Below are 21891 nucleotides of genomic sequence, written 5' to 3' on the forward strand. Positions count from 1 at the left end.
CAGTCCCCCTCCTCCACTTTCCCACCCAAAACACTTGTGCTCAACTCTCCCACCCCATAAAGTTCCCTCAGTGAAGCTCCTGTGCTCACCCCCCTCTTTAACAGGTTTCCACTGCTCCCCATTCCATGAGGCTTCCTGTGAAGTTGCCACTGCTCCCCCAGTGGCTCCCAATGTGGCTCTTGCTGTTTTCCTCCCTTCCATCTTCCACTTGTCTGAAAGGCAAGAGCTAACAGACATCATTGTCACTCTGACCTCAGATGCTTTGGCCTTCTGAGGGCCACAGAGACGAGGGGGAGCCATGTGTGCATGCACTATTGGCATGTTCCTAAAGTAAGCTCTGTAAACACACAGACCACCCTCAAATTCCAGGACGAGCCCCAAACATCCCACGCAGTTCTCTGTAGTTTTATAGATACCATGTTTGGGGCAGACAACTTCCAGCCCATGCTAGCACCAAGACAGAGTTACAGGACCTTCATGCTTCAATGTATAAGTTGATCACCAGCTGAGATGAGGAAAAAAAAAACAACCCACATCACCACAAAATATGGCACGATTAGATGCATTATATGGGTCCAGGGCCGGCTCCAGACCCCAGCGTGCCAAGCACACGCTTGGGGTGGCATTTTGCCGGGAGGGCGGCAGGCGGCTCCGGCGGACCTCCTGCAGGCATGACTGTGGAGGGTCCGCTGGTCCCGCGGCTCCGGTGGAGCATCCGCAGGCATGCCTGCGGAAGGTCCACCAGAGCCGCGGGACCAGCGGACCCTCTGCAGGCACGTCTGCAAGAGGTCCCCCGGAGCCACGGGATCGGCGACCGCCAGAGCGCCCTGCACGACGCGCCGCCCTGCTTGGGGCGGCGGAATTCCTAGAGCCGCCCCTGTGTGGGTCTCATGAGCCAAATTTTCTACTAGTGACAATGGATTCAGCGCCATTGATTTCATTGGATCTGTGCCCATGGACATCAGCAGAGACCCTGTAACTTCTTCTGAAGAAGCAGCATTTTCCACTGTTGGAGAATAAAAACAAAGTCCCAGCAATGCATATCCTATTTCCAAAAGGCTAAACCAAGGTGCAAAAAGATTTACTTGCTGAAGGTAATGAGACTGGCAGAAACCTGAGCTTCCAATTCTAAACATTGTTTACCTATATGCAACTGTGGTTTGCTTCACACAGTGTGGAAACTCCTTTAAACAGGAAGTCTTATGAAGAAGCATGCTTCTCATCCAGTTTGTATATGCCATGTTCAATAGGCTGCTTTTTCAAAACCTAAAAAGTCAGCTAAAAAAGACCAGGTTTCATTTTCACCCGTGAGATTACAAAAACCCAAGCACTATAAGTCAGAGAAATCTTTGATCCTCCTAAGTAAACTGGAAACACAGAGAAGGATGTAATAGACTTAATTCTGAAAGACTAATTAATGGGGAAGTACTGTAAAGTGAGACTTGGGAAAAGCGAGGTGGGGAGGAATCTTGATTCATGTTCATCTGGAATGTATTACTCTTTAATCGTTGTCCCCCATGTAATTACATATATTATAGATAATGTGCTTGAACTTGATTAGTTGTGATATATAATATTGGTGTAAACGCTACCTTCTCCCCCCAGGATCTCTTTGGAATTAAGGCAATTGGTCTAAAAGAGAGGTGTTCATGGTGCACAATATTTTAATACAGCAGAAGCAAGTCAATATTTATTCTGTTAAAATATAAAGGTATTCATAATGAGACTAAAACGGGGGGAGGGGGTGTCAAGGTCAAGCACCCTATAAATGCCCCAAATTCCACCTATCCTAACTTACGTTTCCCCACGCTATTCCATTCCTTCGTCTCTCAAGGGCACAGAGTAAGACTACTAGTACCTCTCAGTCACCACCATTCTCTGTTTCAACCCCGGGCCTCCAGAATGGAAAGACAATCAAGAATATAGGAATGGATGTTGTTGCATTATCATTGTTCTGATGTGGCCAAATCTCCAGATCACCACATCTTTTATTTCTGTTGTGACCTAAATCATAGCTGAATCCAGATCTGCAGAGGTGAGACTGCATTAACCCACTGCAATTCCTTGAATTTCTTACTATGCCTACACCACAACACACCTGGCAGCTGGCCTGTGCTAGCTGACCCAGGCTCATGGAGGCTCAGTCTACAAGGCTATAAAATTCCAGTATAGACATTCAGACTCGAGCTGGAGCCTGGGCTCTGGGACACTCCCACATGGCAGCAGTGGTGCAAGTAAGCTGGTACGTCAGGTACTCCATACCATTAAGACATTTATTGCCGGTACATCATACCAGAAAGACACATTTTCAAGAATTAATTGCAAAACCCTGCACAGATACAAATTTATACCTGCGGATGCGGATATCCGTGGATAGAAATCAGTATCCACTGAACCGCAGGGCTCTCCCGGGAACCCCAGCAGCGAAAGGACCAGAGCTTGGGGCCGCTGCTCCCAGGAACCAGCGCCCCATGCAGGCAGCTCCTCTGACGCAGCTGTACCACCACCAGCCCCGCCCCCCAGCCCTTCCACGCAGCTACGTCTCCTGTCTGCAGTCTGTACAGCCCCACCAGATGACAGGGAACATTTCTGGGAATGTTCACAAAAACATTTTTTTTTTTAGGCGAGGTGGGGGCGCGGTATTGTACCAGTAAGAGTTAAAAATCTACTTGCACCACTGCCTGGCAGAGCTCCAGAGCCCAGGCTTGTACCCATGCCTGAACAACTACACCACAATTTTAAAGCCTCACAGCCTGAGTCAGCTGACACAGGCCAGCTGCAGATCTTTTAGTGCAGTGTAGACATACCCTTAGTGATCTACTCTATTGCAAGTATCAGACAAGCTAATTACTGGCCCACATCTTCACTAGAGAGTTCTCTAACTTGGAGTTTTGGGAAGTTTTGTTACAAGAAGCAACTGGGGCAGCTAAGGTCCAACAAGGAGTAGTGAAGCAGCGGAAGAGCTGCTACAGCAATTCTACGACATCAGAGGCTCCTCCCAGGGCTAGTCATGCCAGCTTTAATGCCGCTTTGAACTGACAGTGTGGCACAAAGGAGGTACAACACAGCCAAGCATCTAAACAAATACGGTTTTAGTGAAGGAGTCACTAGAAATTAGATCTAGCAGTAGATCTTGCTTGGAAAAAAAAAGTGACAGACAAATGCTTTAATTGTTGAATTCAGATCCATTCTACTCTTCCCTCCCCCAACCCCAGCCCCCCTGCTGTTGTTGCAGCGAATAGGAGAATTTGAAGGGATACTTAAATAAATTCAACCACCTTTATGGCCCTAGGACATGGACTTATTTGTATGTTTAGTAGGTACGTATGATAAGAGTACCAGGCTCATCCCACTGCTGCTATAACACAGCTCCTTTCTAGAACATAACATGGTAGCAATCAACGGGCATTACACAAAACACACTGGATGAGGGAGGGAGGAAGGGATGGATATTACATATTGGTCGTAAAAGAGAATAAAATAAGAGAACAAAGGAAATAAATTGGGAGCCTGAGAATATAAAAAGAAAGAACAAGTTTGGAAAGAACTCATTATTTGCACTCCTTACTGTGGCAATAATTTAAATGCTCAAAACAATAACAGAAAAGGAACAGAATTAGAGTTAATTTTCTGAAGACCTGAGTCGCCTTGAATTAGTTGATGAAACAACACAATCCGTTTTCTTGCTTCTTTTTTGTTCTTTAATGGGATTTGAATAATCAATTACTCAATTTAATTGCAGTAGCCCTGGTTTCTCCCTACAGCTTTCTACAATTGCAGCAAAGGTGAACAAAACACAGGATGACATTAATTACATGCAAGATGTTGGCAAAGGATATAAAACGGTCACACCATGAGGCGTCATGTAGAAAATTCTTAGTTAAAGAACAAACAGGATCTTTCTGTATCATTATAAATATATTTATAAACAAACACAAAAACACTATGTTAAAAGAAAGTTAAGGCTGCAGAGTTGAGCACTCAAAAATTAGGAAATGCCAGAATTAAGATTTCAGATGTCATCTTAATTAAACCACCCTCCTGCTCCATCCCCACCACATGCATAGCATTAATACAGTACTTAATTACATGCTCACTTGCTAGTTTTTCCACAGGAGCCCTGCTCATTCAGTGTACAGGATGGACTGTTCTCATTGAAAGAGCAGCTATTCAATATCTTGGTTTATCCTCATTGTTTAATGTGCCTTATATATCGCAAACCATTCAAACCCTGCTCTGAAGACAGAATAATTCGTTTCCTCCTGGGTTTATCCTGGGTACTTGCTTCACAGGCATTCATTAATTTATTTGCATGACACTCCTCTGAGGAGGGGGGCATTACCATCCCCATTTTACAGACTGGGAACTGAGGCACAAAGAGACAAAAGTCAAAACTGTCCACTAATTTTGGATCCCCAATTTGAAGCACCTCGGTTTCCTCAGAGGACTTTGCATTATATAGCATGTATATGTTCAAACCCAGCTCCCATTGACTTCAGTTACAGCTGTGAGCGCTCAGCACTTCTGCAAATCAGCTCCCAAGGTATCAAACCAGACACCCAGAAAATGAGGAACGCGCAATTAGTGACCACCCATGGAAAGTTTAGTTTAAGTGACTTGCCAGGCATCACACAAGGACTCTCCATTCTCTTCCTGCCATCATCGCCGCATTCACTACACAGCTTTCATGGTTTGCAACAAATGAAACGGGTCTTACAGACAATAGCCTCCTTCACTACACAACCCTGATTCATCACTACAGTAGGTCCATCCAATGCACTGAATGAGGCAGGGGGCTTGTGGGAAAAAATACTATGTACTCATGTAATTAAGAGGATATTGTAATAATGCATATGGGGGCTGAATTAAGGGTGTACATGTTCCCTTAACATAGTCTGTGTATGTAGGATACATATTGCATGAGTGGATAAATAGAGGAAATTGTTGGCCTGATGCAAAATCTACTCATGTCAAAGGACACACTCCCACTGTCCCCTCTGTGGACTTCAGATCAGGTGAATTAAAACAGTTGAAATGACAGCAGGAAGGTGTTGTTCATGATCATATTTGTTACATGCTATTTTGTTTTCTTGCTGTTCCTAATCCCCCTTAATCATCAGAATGACACTGAAGAGTTCTTCATTAAATTTGCCTTCTCTATTCATGGTTCAACCATGCTGGTTTGTTATTGTAGGGTTATTATTAAGAAGACAGGGATGCTTTTATATTTATATTTTGTTTTGTTCTTTTAATAAGAAGGGTGAGTGGCTGTTATTTTGGAGGGAAGAATGACATAGATAAAGCATGGAAACATATGACTAAAAGACAGGTTAGCATTGGGGCCAGCTAGTATTATTACAGAGGCATAAGGTTAGAAACAAAGACCCATTAGATATTTCAGCCCAATTCCCCAGTAAGTGCAGAATTGTTCCCTGTATTACGTATTCTACTCTAAAGTTAAATGGCCCAAGCCATGGGGTTGCCACTACCTCAGCCTTACCCACCTCAGTGTCAAGATTTTCCTGATGCTCAGCCTAAATTTTCCCTTGTTTAATGTTCTCCCATTACTCTACATGCCTACTAAATAATTCCTCTCTCTCCCCTTGGTGTTCAGATCTTTCAAATATTTGTCAAGTTATTCCCCCTCCATCCCACCCTCAGCTATTACTTAGCCAGGTTAAACACAGTTTTTTAACTCTTTCCTCAAAAGTCTAGCCCCCTGATCATTTTGACATACTCAGAGCTTCTAATTTGTCAATTTTATTATGGTAACATGGTTCCCAGTGCTGAAGGCAATGTTTTCAGGGGCAGTGACACAACCATCACGTAGCGGAGGATTATTTTTCCCTCATGGGTATGTAGCTTAAAACTGTATAGGCTGCTTTTTGCAGCTAAATTGAATTGCATAGTCATGTCTAAATTGCTGTGCACTCTCACATCTAAGTCCCAGCACTAACACCTTTCAGGTTCCCACCCACACATTGAATATAAGTGTGTGTTTATTTCCCATGGATATATTACAGTAGCTTTTATTTCCCCCAGCTGGAGCTAATTTAGTTATTTTCTATCCATGATTCCAACCTCTCAAGGCACCTTGTTATTATTTCTCCATCCTCATCAGTGTTTGCAACCCTCCCAATTAGGTATCTGGCAAAATTAATGAAACATGCTGTTTACTTCTTCCAGAGCATTAACGAAGATGATACATAGGACCTGGACCTATGTGTATTCTTTGCAGCATTCCAATAGACAGCTTCACACAATTGAAAATATTGTTATGGGGGAAAGAATCAAATTCTTCACTAAAATCCAAATACACCTATTGTGCTGCCTTTGTACCTTAAAACAAAAATGTGGACAATCAGGCTTGCCTTACAAGATTTATTCAAAACCCACACTGCTTATTGCTAATACTCTCAGGGGGCTCAATCTTGCAAGGTGGCAGGTACCCGAAATTTATATTGAAGTCAGTGAGAGCTGAGGGTACAGTCAGCATCTCACAGCAGAACTCGGTACCTTGCACAATAAAGCACTGATTTTTTTTCCCCCCCCTCTCAGAATTATTCTGCTAAGGATAGAAGTTAGCTTTATGGGATGTTAATTGTGAGCATCGATCTTCTTTCATTTTTGAAAATTGGTACCATGTTTGCTTTTCTCCAGTCTTTCAGTGCCTCTCATCAGTACAGACAGCATCTGACTTATGTAAACCTCAAAAAGTGGGAGATCTTGTTTAGATGCTGACAAACCTCCAAATAGCATCAATACTGTGTCCCACAGTATTGTTTTTAAGCATGCATCTAAACATTTTGTATATTTGCTAGAACTGCATCATGAACAAGAATATAACAATGGCCATGCTGGGTCAGACTAATTGTTCATCTAGCCCAGTACCCATTGTTCACACTTGTTGTTCTACTAGATGTGCATGTGTCATAAAGGGAAGGGTAACCACCTTTTTGTATACAGTACTATAAAATCCTTCCTGGCCAGAGGCACAAAATCTTTTTACCTGTAAAGGGTTAAGAAGGTCAGGTGCCAGCTAGGTTACCTGAGCAACAGGACCAATAAGGGGACAAGATACTTTGAAATCTGGGGAGGGGGAAAAGGCTTTGTTTTGTCTGTTCTTTGTCTGTCTGTTGTGTGTACTTGCAGGAGACAGATCAAGAAGGCAAGCAATCCAACTCCATTAGAATTAGTAAGTAATAATAAGGGAATGTTCTAGCTTAATTTTATTTTGGCTTGTGATTTTCCATGTCTAGAGGGAGGTTTATCCCTGGATTTGTAACTTTAAGGTTTTGCCTAGAGGGGAGATCCTCTATGTTCTTGAGTCTTTTGTTATTCTGTGAAGTACTTACCATCTCGATTTTACAGAGGTAATTCTTGTACCTTTTCTTTAATTAAAATTTTTCTTTTAAAAAAACGTGATTGTTTTTTCATCATTTTAAGATCCAAGAGTTTGGGTCTGTGTTCACCTGTGCCAATTTGTGAGGATATTATTCTCAAGCCTCCCCAGGAAAGGGGGTGTAGGGGCTTGGGGGATTATTCTCAAGCCTGCCCAGGAAAAAGGGTGTAGGGGCTTGGGGGGATATTTGGGGAAGGTAGGGCTCCAAGTGGCCCTCCCTACATGTTTGTTTAAATCACTTGGTGGTGGTAGTGTTACTTAATCCAAGAAATAGGGGAGTTTTTAACCTAAACTGGTGGAAATAAACTTAGGGGGTCTTCATGCAGGTCCCCACATCTGTACCCTAAAGTTCAGAGTTGGGAGGGAACCCTGACAGCATGTAATTTCAGACTAGGAATATTACTGCACACATAAAACATCTGTAAATGTTATATTAAAAAACCCCCAACACATTCTTCTAGGAGGGATATTTTTTTGCTTTGCAAGTTCATTTCAGGGCAATTAATCATGCAGAGTATTTCCCTCTCCCCTCTATAATGTCTGATTTTCTTAGGATCTAGGGTTAATCTGTGTCAGTAGGGCCAGCATGTTTCCTTATTTGTGAGCTTGCCACCCCTTTGCTGATTTCCACCATGTGCTGACCTCTGCAAATATGCACAGTGACCCCCAGATATGAATGCCATCTGAGTCCTTGCAAGGAGTTTCAGAGAGACATATGTTAATAGACAGAGAAATCACAGAATCCAAACCAGAGTGTTCAAAACCTGAACCAGTAACAAGGAAAAAAATCCAGTCAATGAGCTGACAGAGTGGCGTTAAGGAGTCAGACTGACCAGGAAAAAATAATAAATAAAATGGTACATTTGCTTTAAAGAGACATTTTCAGCTTAAAATCAAGTGTTATAAAACACAAAGCTATATTTTACTTGTTACTCTTAAGACCTTATTTTCTAAATAATCTAAAATCCAATCTACTTGTCGTCATTTATGCACTTTGATTACTCCTAGCATTTCTTTCAGCTTGGACTCTAAGACTTGGACTGTCATTTTTTAAAACAGTGCCTAGCCTAGTGTTTCCCAAACTGGGGTCGCTGCTTGTGTAGGGAAAGCCCCTGGCGGACCAGGACGGTTTGTTTACCTGCCCCATCCATCGGTCCAGCCGATCGCGGCTCCCACTGGCCGCGGTTTGCTGCTGCAGGCCAATGGGAGCTGCTGGAAGCAGCGCGGGCTGAGGGACATACTGGCCGCCGCTTCCATCAGCTCCCATTGGCCTGCAGCGGTGAACCGCGGCCAGTAGGAGCCGCGATCGGCCAGACCTGCGGACGGGGCAGGTAAACAAACCGTCCCGGTCCGCCAGGGGCTTTCCCTACACAAGCAGCGACCCCAGTTTGAGAAACACTGACCTAGCCCAATAGGGCTCCAACATAGTTACATATAAAAATGTTTGATTATAAATTGTGCAATTATAATCAGTTTCAAGTTCCTGTTATGGGACTAAATCCTGCAGAGTTTAGTAGTGGTGATCCCAAGACGGTTCTATAGAAAGTTAATAGGTTTCTACTACAGAAACAACATGAAGAGAAATGTCATTTGTGTAAGTTTTTGAGCCAGCACAGAGTTTCATAGCAGGATGAAATTGCTTAATAAGTTCTGTAAGTATGCTTGAAAGGATTAGATTTTTGTTGGTAAATGATGATTTCACCATTCACACACAACCCAAAGAAAAATATTTCTTGTGATAGTCATCAAAATTTACAACTAGGCAAAGTCAGAAAAAAATGCTGCTTGAGAATTGATTAGAGTTTGATATAAGGATATTTACCTTGTAGATTTTGACATACGATATTGACAATTTGTGTCTTAACAATTATGAAGGTTTAAACTTTTTTAATCTCAACATATATGGTCATTAAATAATTATCTGACCCCCATAATTCCCCACAACTGTGAAAATGTAAATAAAAATTAAAAAATACTTAATGATAAACATTGATATTATCCATCAAAATTATAAAATACACAAATCAAATTCTCCCAAGACTTGCTATAGGCTAGCTTAAAATAAAACCAATAGGAAAGCTTATCTTTTCCTACTAGATTCTACAGGGTCTTTTTTCCATAAGGGTCAAATTCTTAGTGCTGCAATGACTAAAATCAAAACATTACAGGGGAAATGTCAGTGAAAAGAAAACTATTTCATTTCTGGAACATTTCTATTGGTTTTAGGTTTTTATAAAAGCTTGTTTTTCACAAAAGTTTAACTCTGGGTCCATTTTAACTAGGAAGCGTCCAAGTAGACAGCATCTCTGGCAATAATTCTCTGTGTGTGTGTGTGTCATAGGCAATACGTCTGGATTTCTGGCAAGCAAAACAACCATTGCTGTCTGTTTACCTTCCGTGCTTTCACAAGCTGAACCAAAGCAATAGGCTTAGCGCTGCTTCAGCAACATCCATTCCCCCTAAAGAGAATGAGTCAGTGCTGGCAACAAGCAGTCAGGACACAGAGGCAGAGGGCAAAAAACTAGAAGTCACTGACCAATGGGTGTTTCTGATCAGAATGTTTTGCCTTGGTTAGCCAAGGTCTGGAGGGAACAAAAGTGTCTGTCTCAAAGTTAATATTTTGATTTTTTGTGGGGGCTGAGGTTAGGGAGGAGGAAAAAAGCAGTCCCATTCAGCTCAGTGACAGGCAGAGTGTCTTCTAGATGTTCGATTTTATTGGGCTGCCATCCGATGCTATATGCTCACACCTGGGCTGCCTAGCATTGACCTCAGAGAACAGAACAGGAAGATCCATTGAGGTTTTCAATTCTGCTACTATTACAATGACCTACTTGGGTACAGAAAGGAACTGGATAATACCAAATTTCAAAGAATGCTAATACTGAATCAACTCCTTGCTGTTTACATGCTCATGCTTAATCATTCCTGGAAAATAAATATGCAACTACAGAGTAAAGTATAAGAGTATTCACAGAGCTGAGCAAACACCAAAACAAAAAGAAGCGAATTCGCTTTGGCGGTGCTCGAGATGATCTTTTCTTTGCTAGAATATTCATGACAAGCAAACAAGTTCACTGGCCGCCTTTTTTCAGCAAATAATGAAGGCCATTCATGCAAAGTGAATTATGAATCTGTAAACACGAATATTCACAGTGCAAACCTGATTCCAAGAGATAAGATCATCCAATTAGAAAACGGAAATAGTATGATGTGACCTGTATGTACAAAGTTATCCCCACAGCTTGACTTTCAGCCTACAGGTCAAAAAATTATTCAAAGATGTCATTTGTCAAGTAATTTTGGATAGCAGATAAGCTAGAAGAAATCAGAAGCAGCGGCAGAAGTTGGTCTCAAAATCCCTGGGCCCCAGGTACAGTATCCAATTCATTTTTTGCAGTTTGAACCCTTGACATTATTTTCTGTCTGTTCTGACTCCCCTTGAAGGCCAAGACTATAGCAGGGTTCAAAAAAGAGCTTGATAAGTTCATGGTAGATAGATCCATCAATGGCTATTAACCAAGATAGGCAGGGATGCAAAATCATGCTCTGAAGTGTAGCCTCTGTTTGCCAGAAGCTGCAAAAGGGCGACAGGGGATGGATCACTTGATGATTACTTGTTCTGTCCATTCCCTCTGGGGCACCTGGTATTGGCCACTGTCAAGACGGGATACTGGGCTAGATAGACCATTGGTCTAATCCAGTATGACTGTTCCTCCCTCACATTCTCTCTGCTGCTAGCCTCATCCTCCCTGCCTTCTATGCTCCTTTCCAGCCTACCACCTTCAGTATCCTTTGCTCCTTCCATTTTCCTATTAGTTATCTCCTCAATGAACCTCCCTTATTGCTTTGCTTGAGATGCCTTTTAGACTGCAAGGCTGTCAATCAGCATTCAATTGCCACGTTGATGGCATTGGGTGTGCAGAAGCACTTAACAGGGAAAAATGTGCGATGGTAGAAGCCTCTGGGAAAATAAAGTCAAGAATTAAGACCCGATTACAGATCCTACAAACCAACCACCTAGCTTTACCATGCCACCTAAGATATGGATCACAGCCAACCACATCAGAACCTCACCTGGGCGTTGTAATTACCTACTACATAAATGGAAAAGGAAAGACAGCCTGATGTGTCAATGCAGAGAAGATAGCCCAACCAGAGTACTGCTGCCATCTAAGATCTTTCTTCAGAGGGACTGCTTTGATTCATTCCATGTCTCCAGAAGCCATAGAGTGGATGACAAACCTGTATATCGACCTTTAAAATGGCTTTTCAAGTTGCCATGTGGAAGAAGAAGAAGATAGAGATTGTTTTTCTGGTACGTTGCTCCTCCTCCTTCCGCATTTTGTCTCTGATGTATGTTTAGGTCATACACAATTCAAGGCAGAGACTGGGTCTTCTTACATGTTTTTGCAGCCCCCTAACACAATGGGACCCCAGCAATGACTCTGGGATAATTAAATAAATACAGACAACTACATTCTGTTTGTGAGTTATTCGTGCACAGAAAAAGAGATGTATACCAAATAAGTTATTTGCTATGAATGTTCACTCAGCTCTTGCTGTAAAAGAGAGGGACGATCACATGGTACTGTCATTACTTCACGTTCTAGGACTTGTGGGGGGGGGGGGAAAGAGAGATACTAGGCTCAGCCTGTCAAGCAGAGCAGGTAGGTCTCATTAGATCCAACCACCGATTTGTATGACTCTCCAAATCAAAAGGGGCTTGTGAATAACTCAGGAAGGCTTTCCTGCAAAACCTAAAAATAGCCAGTTTAAGGTAATGTTTGTGCTCCATTGTTCTTAAGCAGCAAAATAAAACCCACAGCAAGGAAACTTTTGAGCATTAACTTATTGTGGATGGGGTGGGGATATGCATGTACACATGCTGTGTTGAGAGGAAGGTAGCAACTCCACTTGCTAGATTAGCACATTCAGATACCATATAATTACAGAATATATTTTAGGCGTTAGTGATAGTTGTATACCTTGATTCAAAGTAAGAAGCAAGTGATTTTTTTGAACAACAGATGTGTCAGATGTACATGACTCTGTCACAGGGCCTCCAAAACAACTTTGAAAGTAATAATTACTCCTATCAAAGCATTTAATTCACGTCAAACCATATTGGAAAACCAAAATAAACTCTATGCTGTTACCATGTAAGTGGGTGAATGTTGACAGAAAATCCGTGTCCTGAAGAAATGAAGTGTCATGGAGAACAATTTCCCATCTGGCTAATGGGAACACTCTCTTTGCTCACATAGTGAATGCTGCTGTGATTCCAATCCAACATACGTCTACGAGATGTCAGTTACTTCAATCCCCTCTCCTCTTGCTTCCGCTAGGTGACTCAACCATTCACACACTCCCTATGAGAATTCACCCCTTTCATCCTTTCCTTTAATAAAGAACAAAATGTTAATAATGCCACCGCTTTGACTAGTAAGAGACAACCCTGAACATGAATGTGCAAAATATAGCTGCCTTGTTTGCACATCTGTGGGTCTTCTGCTGGCATTACCAGAGTGCCTGGCTTTAATTCTGGTGAATTGTGACATGAGACAATTAAACAACAACAAATCCTAACCCTGTGGGATTGCAAGAGTCAAAAGCATCAAATTCCAGCAAAGATATCCAAAGTACCATTCAGCGGCCTGCTCCCCTTGAAATTAATGGAATTCCCCTCTCCCCCACCCCAACTTCAAGGAGAGGAGAGAAGGATCAGGGCCCAAGATAACACTGCAGTAAGCTTTGCTTTACAACATTATGGAGGGCAGGCAGGCTAGCAATTTGCCTTTGTTCCATGTACACCTTTAAAAGCATCGGTTGCAGCCAACTCACTTGCAGCCGTCAACTCACTTGCAGCCAGGAGCTCTTCCCTGAGATTTTACATACCGTCACTATCTTGGTGTGAATCCAAGATCATGACAAGGCTGTTAATGAGAAGCAGCCATGGTAAACTCGACTGTTTCCTTTGTGAAGTCAGATCTGAAGAAATTTCATCTGACAGCAAAGTACAAAGCATTGGATACTTTTCGTAAAGAGAACGCTCAAAGTAACGTCCTCGAACATCTTTATTCAGCCAGGAACTGTAGGCTGTTCAGGCAGCCTCGCTGGACTGTGCATGCCACACACATCATCAGCCATCAAATTCCACAGCCTTTCTGGAAGATGGAACTCAAAATATCAAGGGATAGAGCCAGAGTCTACCTCCTTATAATCCATGCACTAGTTCAGAAGCTCAGTCATTTTATAACCACTGCACCATTCTGAACTGTGATACAATTCATGTGGATTCTACTTGAAGTCCCAAGCCCACAGTCCCAGCCGTAAACAAGAAACCGAGTGGCTGGCCCTGGATTAATTTATAGGGACTAATTAAAAAAGAACGAGAAACGCAGAGGAGACTGGGTGTCAAATAGGCTCGTTCTCGTTGGGGTTTTCTGCCTCTCTGCTTGCTAAGCCTTCCTCACAGGTGCATAAAGGTCCATGCTGCCCTTGCTCTTCTGGTTCCCCAGTGCTATGCTAGATAATAAATAACACTTTACTTCTTTAGTGCCTCAGATCTTTAAAAGGACTTTAAATACCTTAACTGATTCATCATAATCTCTCTTCTAAAATGCATAATGCCCCGAGAGCCAGACCGTAGTCTATCCGATATTTCAGAACAACAATACGATAGATAGCATGCATTGATCAGACATAAAAAACAAGTGGGGCTGATTAAAAAAATGTATGGTCTGATTAAGACAGAGGAATTGTCTCACTACCATGAAGAAACAAATCTTGAGAGTTTGCAATAATGAACAGCAGCAGTTTATCATAGAATTACACCACACGTATAATTACACCCTGACACAGGGACAGATTGTGATGCCCATACATACATGGTGAATGGGTCTGTGCCCATGAGTAAGTCTTCACCAGTGAGAGTATGGGCTCTACAATGTTTCAAGGCAGTGACCAAGGAGGTGGAGGGTGAATGGCATTTAGAAAATGAAGGCCTATATCCAGAAAGGCTGAGGATGCATAAACAGAAAAGTAATGTCCTCTCAAAAGGAGCAGGTGCCAACCAGGTGAAATTCTACCCAAGTAGAGTTTAAATGGTGATGAGATGTGCTGTCAGAAGCTACCACAGGGAAAGTTTAGCAAAGGTTATAGAACTGGTGGAGAAGAATGCTTCAATGGGAAAAGGAATTCTTTGGTTCAAGTCCTCCAGTTTAAATGAGCCAATCTGTGCTGCCCAGTATCAATGCTATGATGTACAGTAAAATCAGGACACACTGCAGTCTACTCTGGAATTACAACTGAAGGCCGGCTAATGCCAAACATTCAATATAAGAGCTGTACACTTCACGGAGGTGAAACTCACAACTTCCAAGCCAGCATTAAAAATATGAAGGGAATTTCACATTGGGCAATCCAGACCAGACCTTCAGTTGTGTGTGGACTTCCATGGGCTGAGAACCTGGCCCTCTTCTTCAGATTTTCAGTAAGAAAGTCCTCATCTACAGTTATGCTGACATGCAAGATTTCAAACCACTTGATTACAGAAAGTTGAGGCAGCAGTTTTGGAGCTGCTTGCATCCAAAGAATTACAGGGAAATGCATCACCTTGCTTCCTATTATAGATAGTACAAATACTTTGCATAAGCATACACACTCCCTAACCTCCTTTCAGCCACAGATCACAGAAGGCATTGGAATATTGATCAGATCTCAGAACCCCTCTCTCTGGAGTATCATAGGCAAGTATTATTCTTATTTTTCAGATGAGTAAATAATCCCAGAGATAATTAATTCAAATCACCTCAGATCTTGGGTGCTTGATTTTAGACACCTTTTGCCGGATATTCAGAAATGCCAAATTATGCTGACTTCAAACAGAATTAAAGGTGTTTACTTAGCCCCTAGGGTTAAAATGTTCAAACATCAGTATCCAGAGCCATATAAAACCACACTCTTCCCTATATTCAGTGCATCCTATTCAGCCCAAAAGCAACACTCACCAATTGTTCTTTTCATTATCTCTTTATTAATGAGATAATAAAATAACCACAGCAGCAAAGCAGATACCAGTCAGAACAGCTCATTACACTCCTAATAATTATAATAAATAATAAAATAAAAATAATGAGTGTTGAAAGACAATACAGGGAAAATTATGAAGAGACACTGATCTAGGGAATAATCCTTCAAGGCTAAGTAGACTGAATAGATCAATTTATATTCCTTTCTTCTCTTTAGTTAACAGGTTTATACACAACATGAATACTTGTTCCCCATAAGAAACTATTCTTGTCCCAACCCCATTCTATAAATTCCACAAAGCTTCATATCTACATCTCCGGCACCACCATTGTTTTGGGAGTAGCAGATCACAATGCCTTATTTAAAGAAGATACTACAGTAATCGTCCAAAACCATTCCCAAAACATTACTGTAAACTGTAGGAATTTGGGACTATACAGGGAGGACACTGCAGGATTCCACAATTAAAATTTAAAATGAATGAAACAGGCTGGAGTGGGGCGTAGATGATGTTGGGCATTTGCAAAAGAAACAATGGGTTCTGACCTGGAGGTTGAGAACTAGCTGGGCTTTACCACACAAAGACTTTTCATTGTGGCTGTGGAAAAAGCACCTTGTTTAATATAAATTGTTCATTTATGGGGGGGGCGGGGGAGAAATCAAGCCAGCCAGGAAGGAAAATAAAGTTGAACTGTGCTGCTAACAGTTCCCCAGGGGGAGTGGGAAGTGATTAGTGAGTTAAATGGCTACATTGTTAACAATTGCCACATAGAGTAGCTTATGCTGTAAAATCCATTTTTCGCTGCCAATTTACTAATCTGCTTACATATCTGCTAGTAAATGAATTAATCACCCCTAAATCTCTCTCCAGCCTCCCCCCTTTTCACTTTCCCCACATACACCATGTTCTAATACATCATTTGTTGTTTTGGTTTTATGATCTGACATCAATCTTTGCAAACATCCACCTCATACATGTCCAAAGGCTCAAGAGCTCCACTATAGCAAAGCAAGGTAAAAGGTAGGACATCTGTGATATAATCAAGATTGCCATCAAGAGAAACAAATAGTGTCAAACTAATGTGGCCATTGTGTTCAGGGGAACAATCCCCATGCAACCTACTGTCCCAGTTTTTCCCTGAATGTTATTTCAAGGTTGTAAATCTGCAGGGATCCACAGGCAATAAGAAGAGTATATCAAAGAGCACAAGACAGTTGTAGAGATAATTCCTATGTCAAAAGGAAGAAGAAAATGTGCCGTGCACACACAAGTATTTTACGGGAAAGTATTTCCCCATAAGGAAAGTCCCTTATCTTCTGAAATGAGGATCAGCAGTTGCTAGATACACTTGGGATTTTACTGCCGTGTATTCTAGTAAAAAGTAGGTAGAATTAATTAGATTTGGAACCTATAGCAAGAAGAGAGTTTAAAACCTCAAGAGCAGATCTGCACTGTTATAAATAAAAGAATGTGTTCGAAATTGTGTGCAACTAAAAATAATTGGTGAGAGAAGAGGAGGAAAAATGTTACAAATAGCGCAACCCAACAGTTGCATTAAGGAGAAGGGCCAACAAAGGGATTTTAAACGTCCCCCAGTATCAAACAAGTGGACAAGCAGGAAACCAGTAACCATGTGTTATATTTCCACCAGTATTTCTGATACCAAGTTTTATGGTGCAGCATTGGAAAGCAAGTGGACACGACAGGAAGGGATTCAGTGTTGTTTTGCCTTGAAGACTGACCTCTTAGCGTCCCCCTTTTTACATGTGTTCCCATACAGAAAAACAAACAAAAGCAGCCCATTTCTTGCACAATGACTTTTCAGAATGTTTAACAAAAGGCTGCTGAATAAACACATTAAGCGTTCAAAAAAATCGTTCCATCAGCTAGTAGTCAAGCGGTATTTGCATCCGAATAGTTATGAAGACAGCACCATCTGATGGAAGGCAGCAAAAGTGCATGGGATACAACAGACGGAATCTTTCACAGAACTTGATCCTTAATTGAAATCCAGCAGAGGGGCAGGGTGCGTGGACATTCTGCACATTTGCTTTTATTGTCAGAATATTAGCTGTGCAAATTGGTTACAGGGCATTAAGAACTCAGCCGTTAAATGTAATCAAAAAAGAGGCAACACTTTCCATATAACCTCATTCATGGAAGTGGCTCGGCAGTCAGATTTCTATGTATAAATAAGATCATTTTCTCATTCTGAACAGCAAGGCAGGCATTAAAGTGGGAGGTGAAAGTTGACATTAACAATCAGGCAGATCAAACACTAGCTTCCCCACTTAGCTAACAATGATAATGGAATATTTCCATCCTGCTTTGGAAAGGATTAGCCATTTGCTTTCAGTGCACTTGCATTTGCTCTGCGTCTTTTATGGTATCATGTATTCGCTCCAATACCTACGTCTCCCTTCCACGAAAAAGTTTGCAATTTTACTTAAAGACGGATTTTTTTTTCTAAGCATGCGAGCTAAGTGATTCAAAGGGGAACACAAGCCTAGGGTCTACCCCCTGTTTATGTCAACCCCAATCCTATATCTCCTGAAACCCATTTTTAATGACTGTTCTGAATGGGATATTTCAAAAACAGAAAAAATACCATAAGCTCCATATATAGTTTTACTCATGAAAGGAGCTATTTAGCAGGGTTACATTTCCCAGGGGTTTTTAATAAATCTGAGAACATGTGCCGTTGCCTAGCAATCTAAATATGAATTTGTTATTAAACAGCATGGGATAGATTTGCTCCTGTACCTCACAGAGCTGAATGGGAGCTCTTCTACCGACTCACCCAGCCTCACGCCAAACTTTTCTTTAAAACGATTTCACAGTGGGAAAACAAACACACATGTATTTCAGCTTTACACATGGGTCTGATTGCAGCGGCCCCATTTGCTGAGCTGCCCAATATTTATATCTTAAAGCAGCCGGATAAAAGTCATTTGATCTGTCTTAGCATCTTAATTCCTCACCATGTAAGGAGTACTAAACCCCAGCGTCCTGGGCACCCCTGCCGAAGGGTTGGAATGCAAATAGCCAAGCCTCAATGGGTGAGATGTATCATCTCCAGTCCACACAGGCAATTAGAAGCAGGGAAGTTGTCTTTACTCATTTTAAAGATTAAATACAGGGTGAGGGGCAGGGTGTGCGCGCGTTTGTTTTAAAGATTTGCTAACTGAAGCCAAAAGAAATTTGATTCCACATCACCAGAGAAAGCAGAAATCACTCCCCCTCCCTTTTGATCCACCTGCAAAATGGAGAAAGAGGCAGAAAACTAGCTCAATGGACACCTATCACCTTGAAGGAATTCCAGGTGTACCTAAGGAACTGGGGGGGGGGGGGAGAGATAGCTACTATTAGGCTACACACAGTCTCTGCTCTAAAACATTCTCCCTACAGATTCAAATAACCGACATCCCTGATAAGTGTGAAAGAAGAAGTCCAAGTACCTCACCCAGCCAGAGAAAGTTATTCAAACTCTGCAGGGCAGGGAGAAAAGCTGCCATTGAACTTCTAAAAAGTGTTGCCCGACTTTGGTTTAAAGGTACCGTATAGTGCCTTACAGCGAGGGGGCACATTTCCCCCAAGGCTCACTCCTGCCTTTGATTCAGAACAACTGTTTACTATAAAAAGGACTCAACTGTCTTGACTCCAAGCATGAAGGGGGGGGGGGCTTTCATTTCACACCAGCCACAACTTTTAAAAGAAACATACCCCTCCCCGAGAGAGAGAGAAAATAGACATGTATATAAAACCCACATCTCCCGTGGACGCAAGCAAACGAAATAAACCCTTTAAAGGGCGAGTTAGTGCTGAGGCACTGTTATGACTTTGAAGACAACCCTCATTCTAAAGGACTTTTCATAAGATTGCTCTTTTCCTTGCCGTTCACTGGGCTTTGAAGAGACAAATCTATTCTTTGCAGCCCAGGATCCTTCAGGAAAAAAAGCTCGAGGTGGAAAAGGGTAGAAGAAAGGGTAGGGCAGATCCCACATAATTCAATATATTGCATCCAGCTCTCTTCCGGCTCTTGCATTTAACCCACCACACCGAGAAGATGCAGGCGAAGAGCAAAGCTGGCAAATCACTGCAAAAAGGCAAACTTAACCCCGGGCAGAAGGTCCACATACAATCCAGCCCCCAGTAGACACAGTGCAGCGCATTGCCACCCCTTCATCGCGGGCTCACTCCCTGCCCTCGGTTAAGTTGAAAGCCTTCGCGAGAGCTGCCTATAGAACAAGTGAAGAATGGATGAACTCACCTGGGAAGACCTGCCCCTCTGCTCTTTGCAACAGCTGCACCAGAAAGACAATAGTGGCAATCCGGTTCATTCTTTATTTGAGTTCACATTCCCTTCCCGCTGTAGCAGTGCAGCTGGCTCTCTGTGTGCCTGGCAAATATCCCCTGCATTGGTACATCAGAGAGTTGGAGATGTATCTCCACGCTGAAGCTGCTATCCTGATCTGATGAGTAGCACAAACTGATTGAAGAAGGGGGTGGGAGAGCAGGGGGAGGGGGAGAGAGAGACAGAGACGAGAGATTTCCCCTGAGTCCTAACGCCTGCCGCTTCCTCTCCTTTTCTCAGACATCTCCAGACCGTCACTAACCAGACTTCAGCCGACCTCGGCTAGCGAGACCCATTCTGCACTCTGATAGAAGGGTTGCCCACAGGGAAATCAGTGTAATTAAGAACCTTCTGCCCTGAAGGAACAGCAAAACTCCTGCACCAACCCGGGGTTAGGAATTGACAACAATAAATACAGGGCAGGAGAAATCGGAGGGTATTTTTCCTGAATCAAACTGTTTGATCCATTTTGCTGCTCAGCTGTGTCCTATGTGCAGGGACTTAGGGACAACATGTTGCAAGCAAATTAGGTTTCCAGCTCGTGCATTGTTTCTGGGGGGGGGTCAATGTAAAATATCTCCCATGAGCAAAAGAACTGGGACTGTGGTTACCCGTGAAGCCAGCCCTGAGATGGGAAGTGAAGAGGAGACCCCCTGCTAGGGCGAGAAGAGTGAGCAAAACTGCAGGTTTCAGGGGGTCCATTATTGGATCAGCTCTTATGAATGCCTCACAGGCATTTTCAGCTGGAAACAGTAATTTTCATCATTATTCACTTAACTTAGGATAGACTTGGCTGCTAAATCCGTAATCACACCACGTACTGCTGCACACACGCGCTTTACACACACACACACACGCAATTAAAACGGTGACTCTGCTTCCACATGACTCTGCACATTACCTCCCCCGTCTCCCTTCATTTTGTAAATGAAAAAAGTAGGTGTCTCCGCCCCTCCCCCGATCCCCTGCATCGGCGGAGACGGGACCTAAAAGACCTGTGGCAAATGACCCCCCCCCCCCCCCGCATCCGATGGGGGCTTGGCAAAGCAAATGAAAGCGGTGAGTCGCGCCCGTCGTGAAGTGACTGTTTTATCACGCACGCGACAGGAGAGTCCTTTGGACGGTCACTGAACTTTCCCAAGAAACTCCAGTGTTTTGCCTTGTGGTGCCTGTGTGTGCGCGTGGAGTCAAAACACTCCAGGTTCAGTCGAGCTCTGCTTCCACGAATGCTGTTAATTGTTCAGCTTACCCCCTCCCCAGGTCCTTTATCCCCCTCTCTGGTTTCCCCCTGCTGAACAACCTGTTTTCTCTTGATTCTGACACAGCTCTTTTAATCAAATACTCAGGCAAGCAGCCAAGAGGCTGTACCACTCCATGGATAACCAGTAGGGGGTAGAATTGCATCAGTAGTGACATTTCTATGTAGCCTCCCTCCTCACCCCCATTCACTTGCATGCCACCTCTCTGGGAGGGTTGCAGACATTTAGCCAGGGACCTGGATTAACAACATACCTTAATGCACAGAAGGCACAATAGCTTTAGCTAATTGTACCGGATCTTCCCAGGTGAGCACAGCTCGAAATGATCTTTCCTTTTTTGGCCCATCCCAAAAGAGAACAAAGGGAGCGAACAATTGAATTGATACCAGTGAACTTTTAAACAACTCAAAGGACATAACTGACACAGCAGGGTATAGTAAGGAACTCAGAGCAGGTGGCTGAGAGAGTCACATACTGGATCTGGGGTTTAAAAGGCTTCTGCACAATTACATGAGGATTCATAGTGGAAGCTGTGGGCACAGGAAGGGGAAAATCCTGCCCTCATTGAAGAAGGCTTTGCAGTGGGAGTGAAGTAGAGAGCCCTCCACTGCTACAAAGCAAGATGGCAAAAAGGCAGGCAGGGAATATTTGCAAATGTAACTCATTGGCAGAATTCCCCATATCCCCTTCTGCTAGTTGGTGCAAGTTTTATTCCTGATACTTTCAGATACCAAAGCCAGGGCAGGTCTCAGACTCACCCTCCACCTCCAGACACTCAACAAATAGGTCAAGGAGATGAAGTTCTGCATGGCACACTGGGCTCTGATTATCCCTTCCCTGGATC

At 42.8% G+C, this 21891-nt stretch overlaps 1 protein-coding gene across 2 annotated transcripts in view; it reads right to left on the reverse strand.

The window, feature by feature from the left end:
• Window positions 1-20401, reverse strand: part of PTPRT (protein tyrosine phosphatase receptor type T) — a 698170-nt gene extending 677769 nt beyond the window's left edge. The window contains exon 1 of one of the 2 annotated variants that reach the window (XM_039498533.1): window positions 19705-20401. In XM_039498533.1, coding sequence (XP_039354467.1) covers window positions 19705-19774 — 70 coding nt within the window. In that variant the 5' untranslated portion in view covers window positions 19775-20401. The remainder of the gene's footprint in view (window positions 1-19704) is intronic. The other variant, XM_039498528.1, reaches the window with a different exon arrangement.
• Window positions 20402-21891: the final 1490 nt, after the last annotated feature.

This window comes from Mauremys reevesii, linkage group 13 (genome assembly GCF_016161935.1).
Source record: "Mauremys reevesii isolate NIE-2019 linkage group 13, ASM1616193v1, whole genome shotgun sequence".
Taxonomy (NCBI): Eukaryota; Metazoa; Chordata; order Testudines; family Geoemydidae; genus Mauremys; species Mauremys reevesii.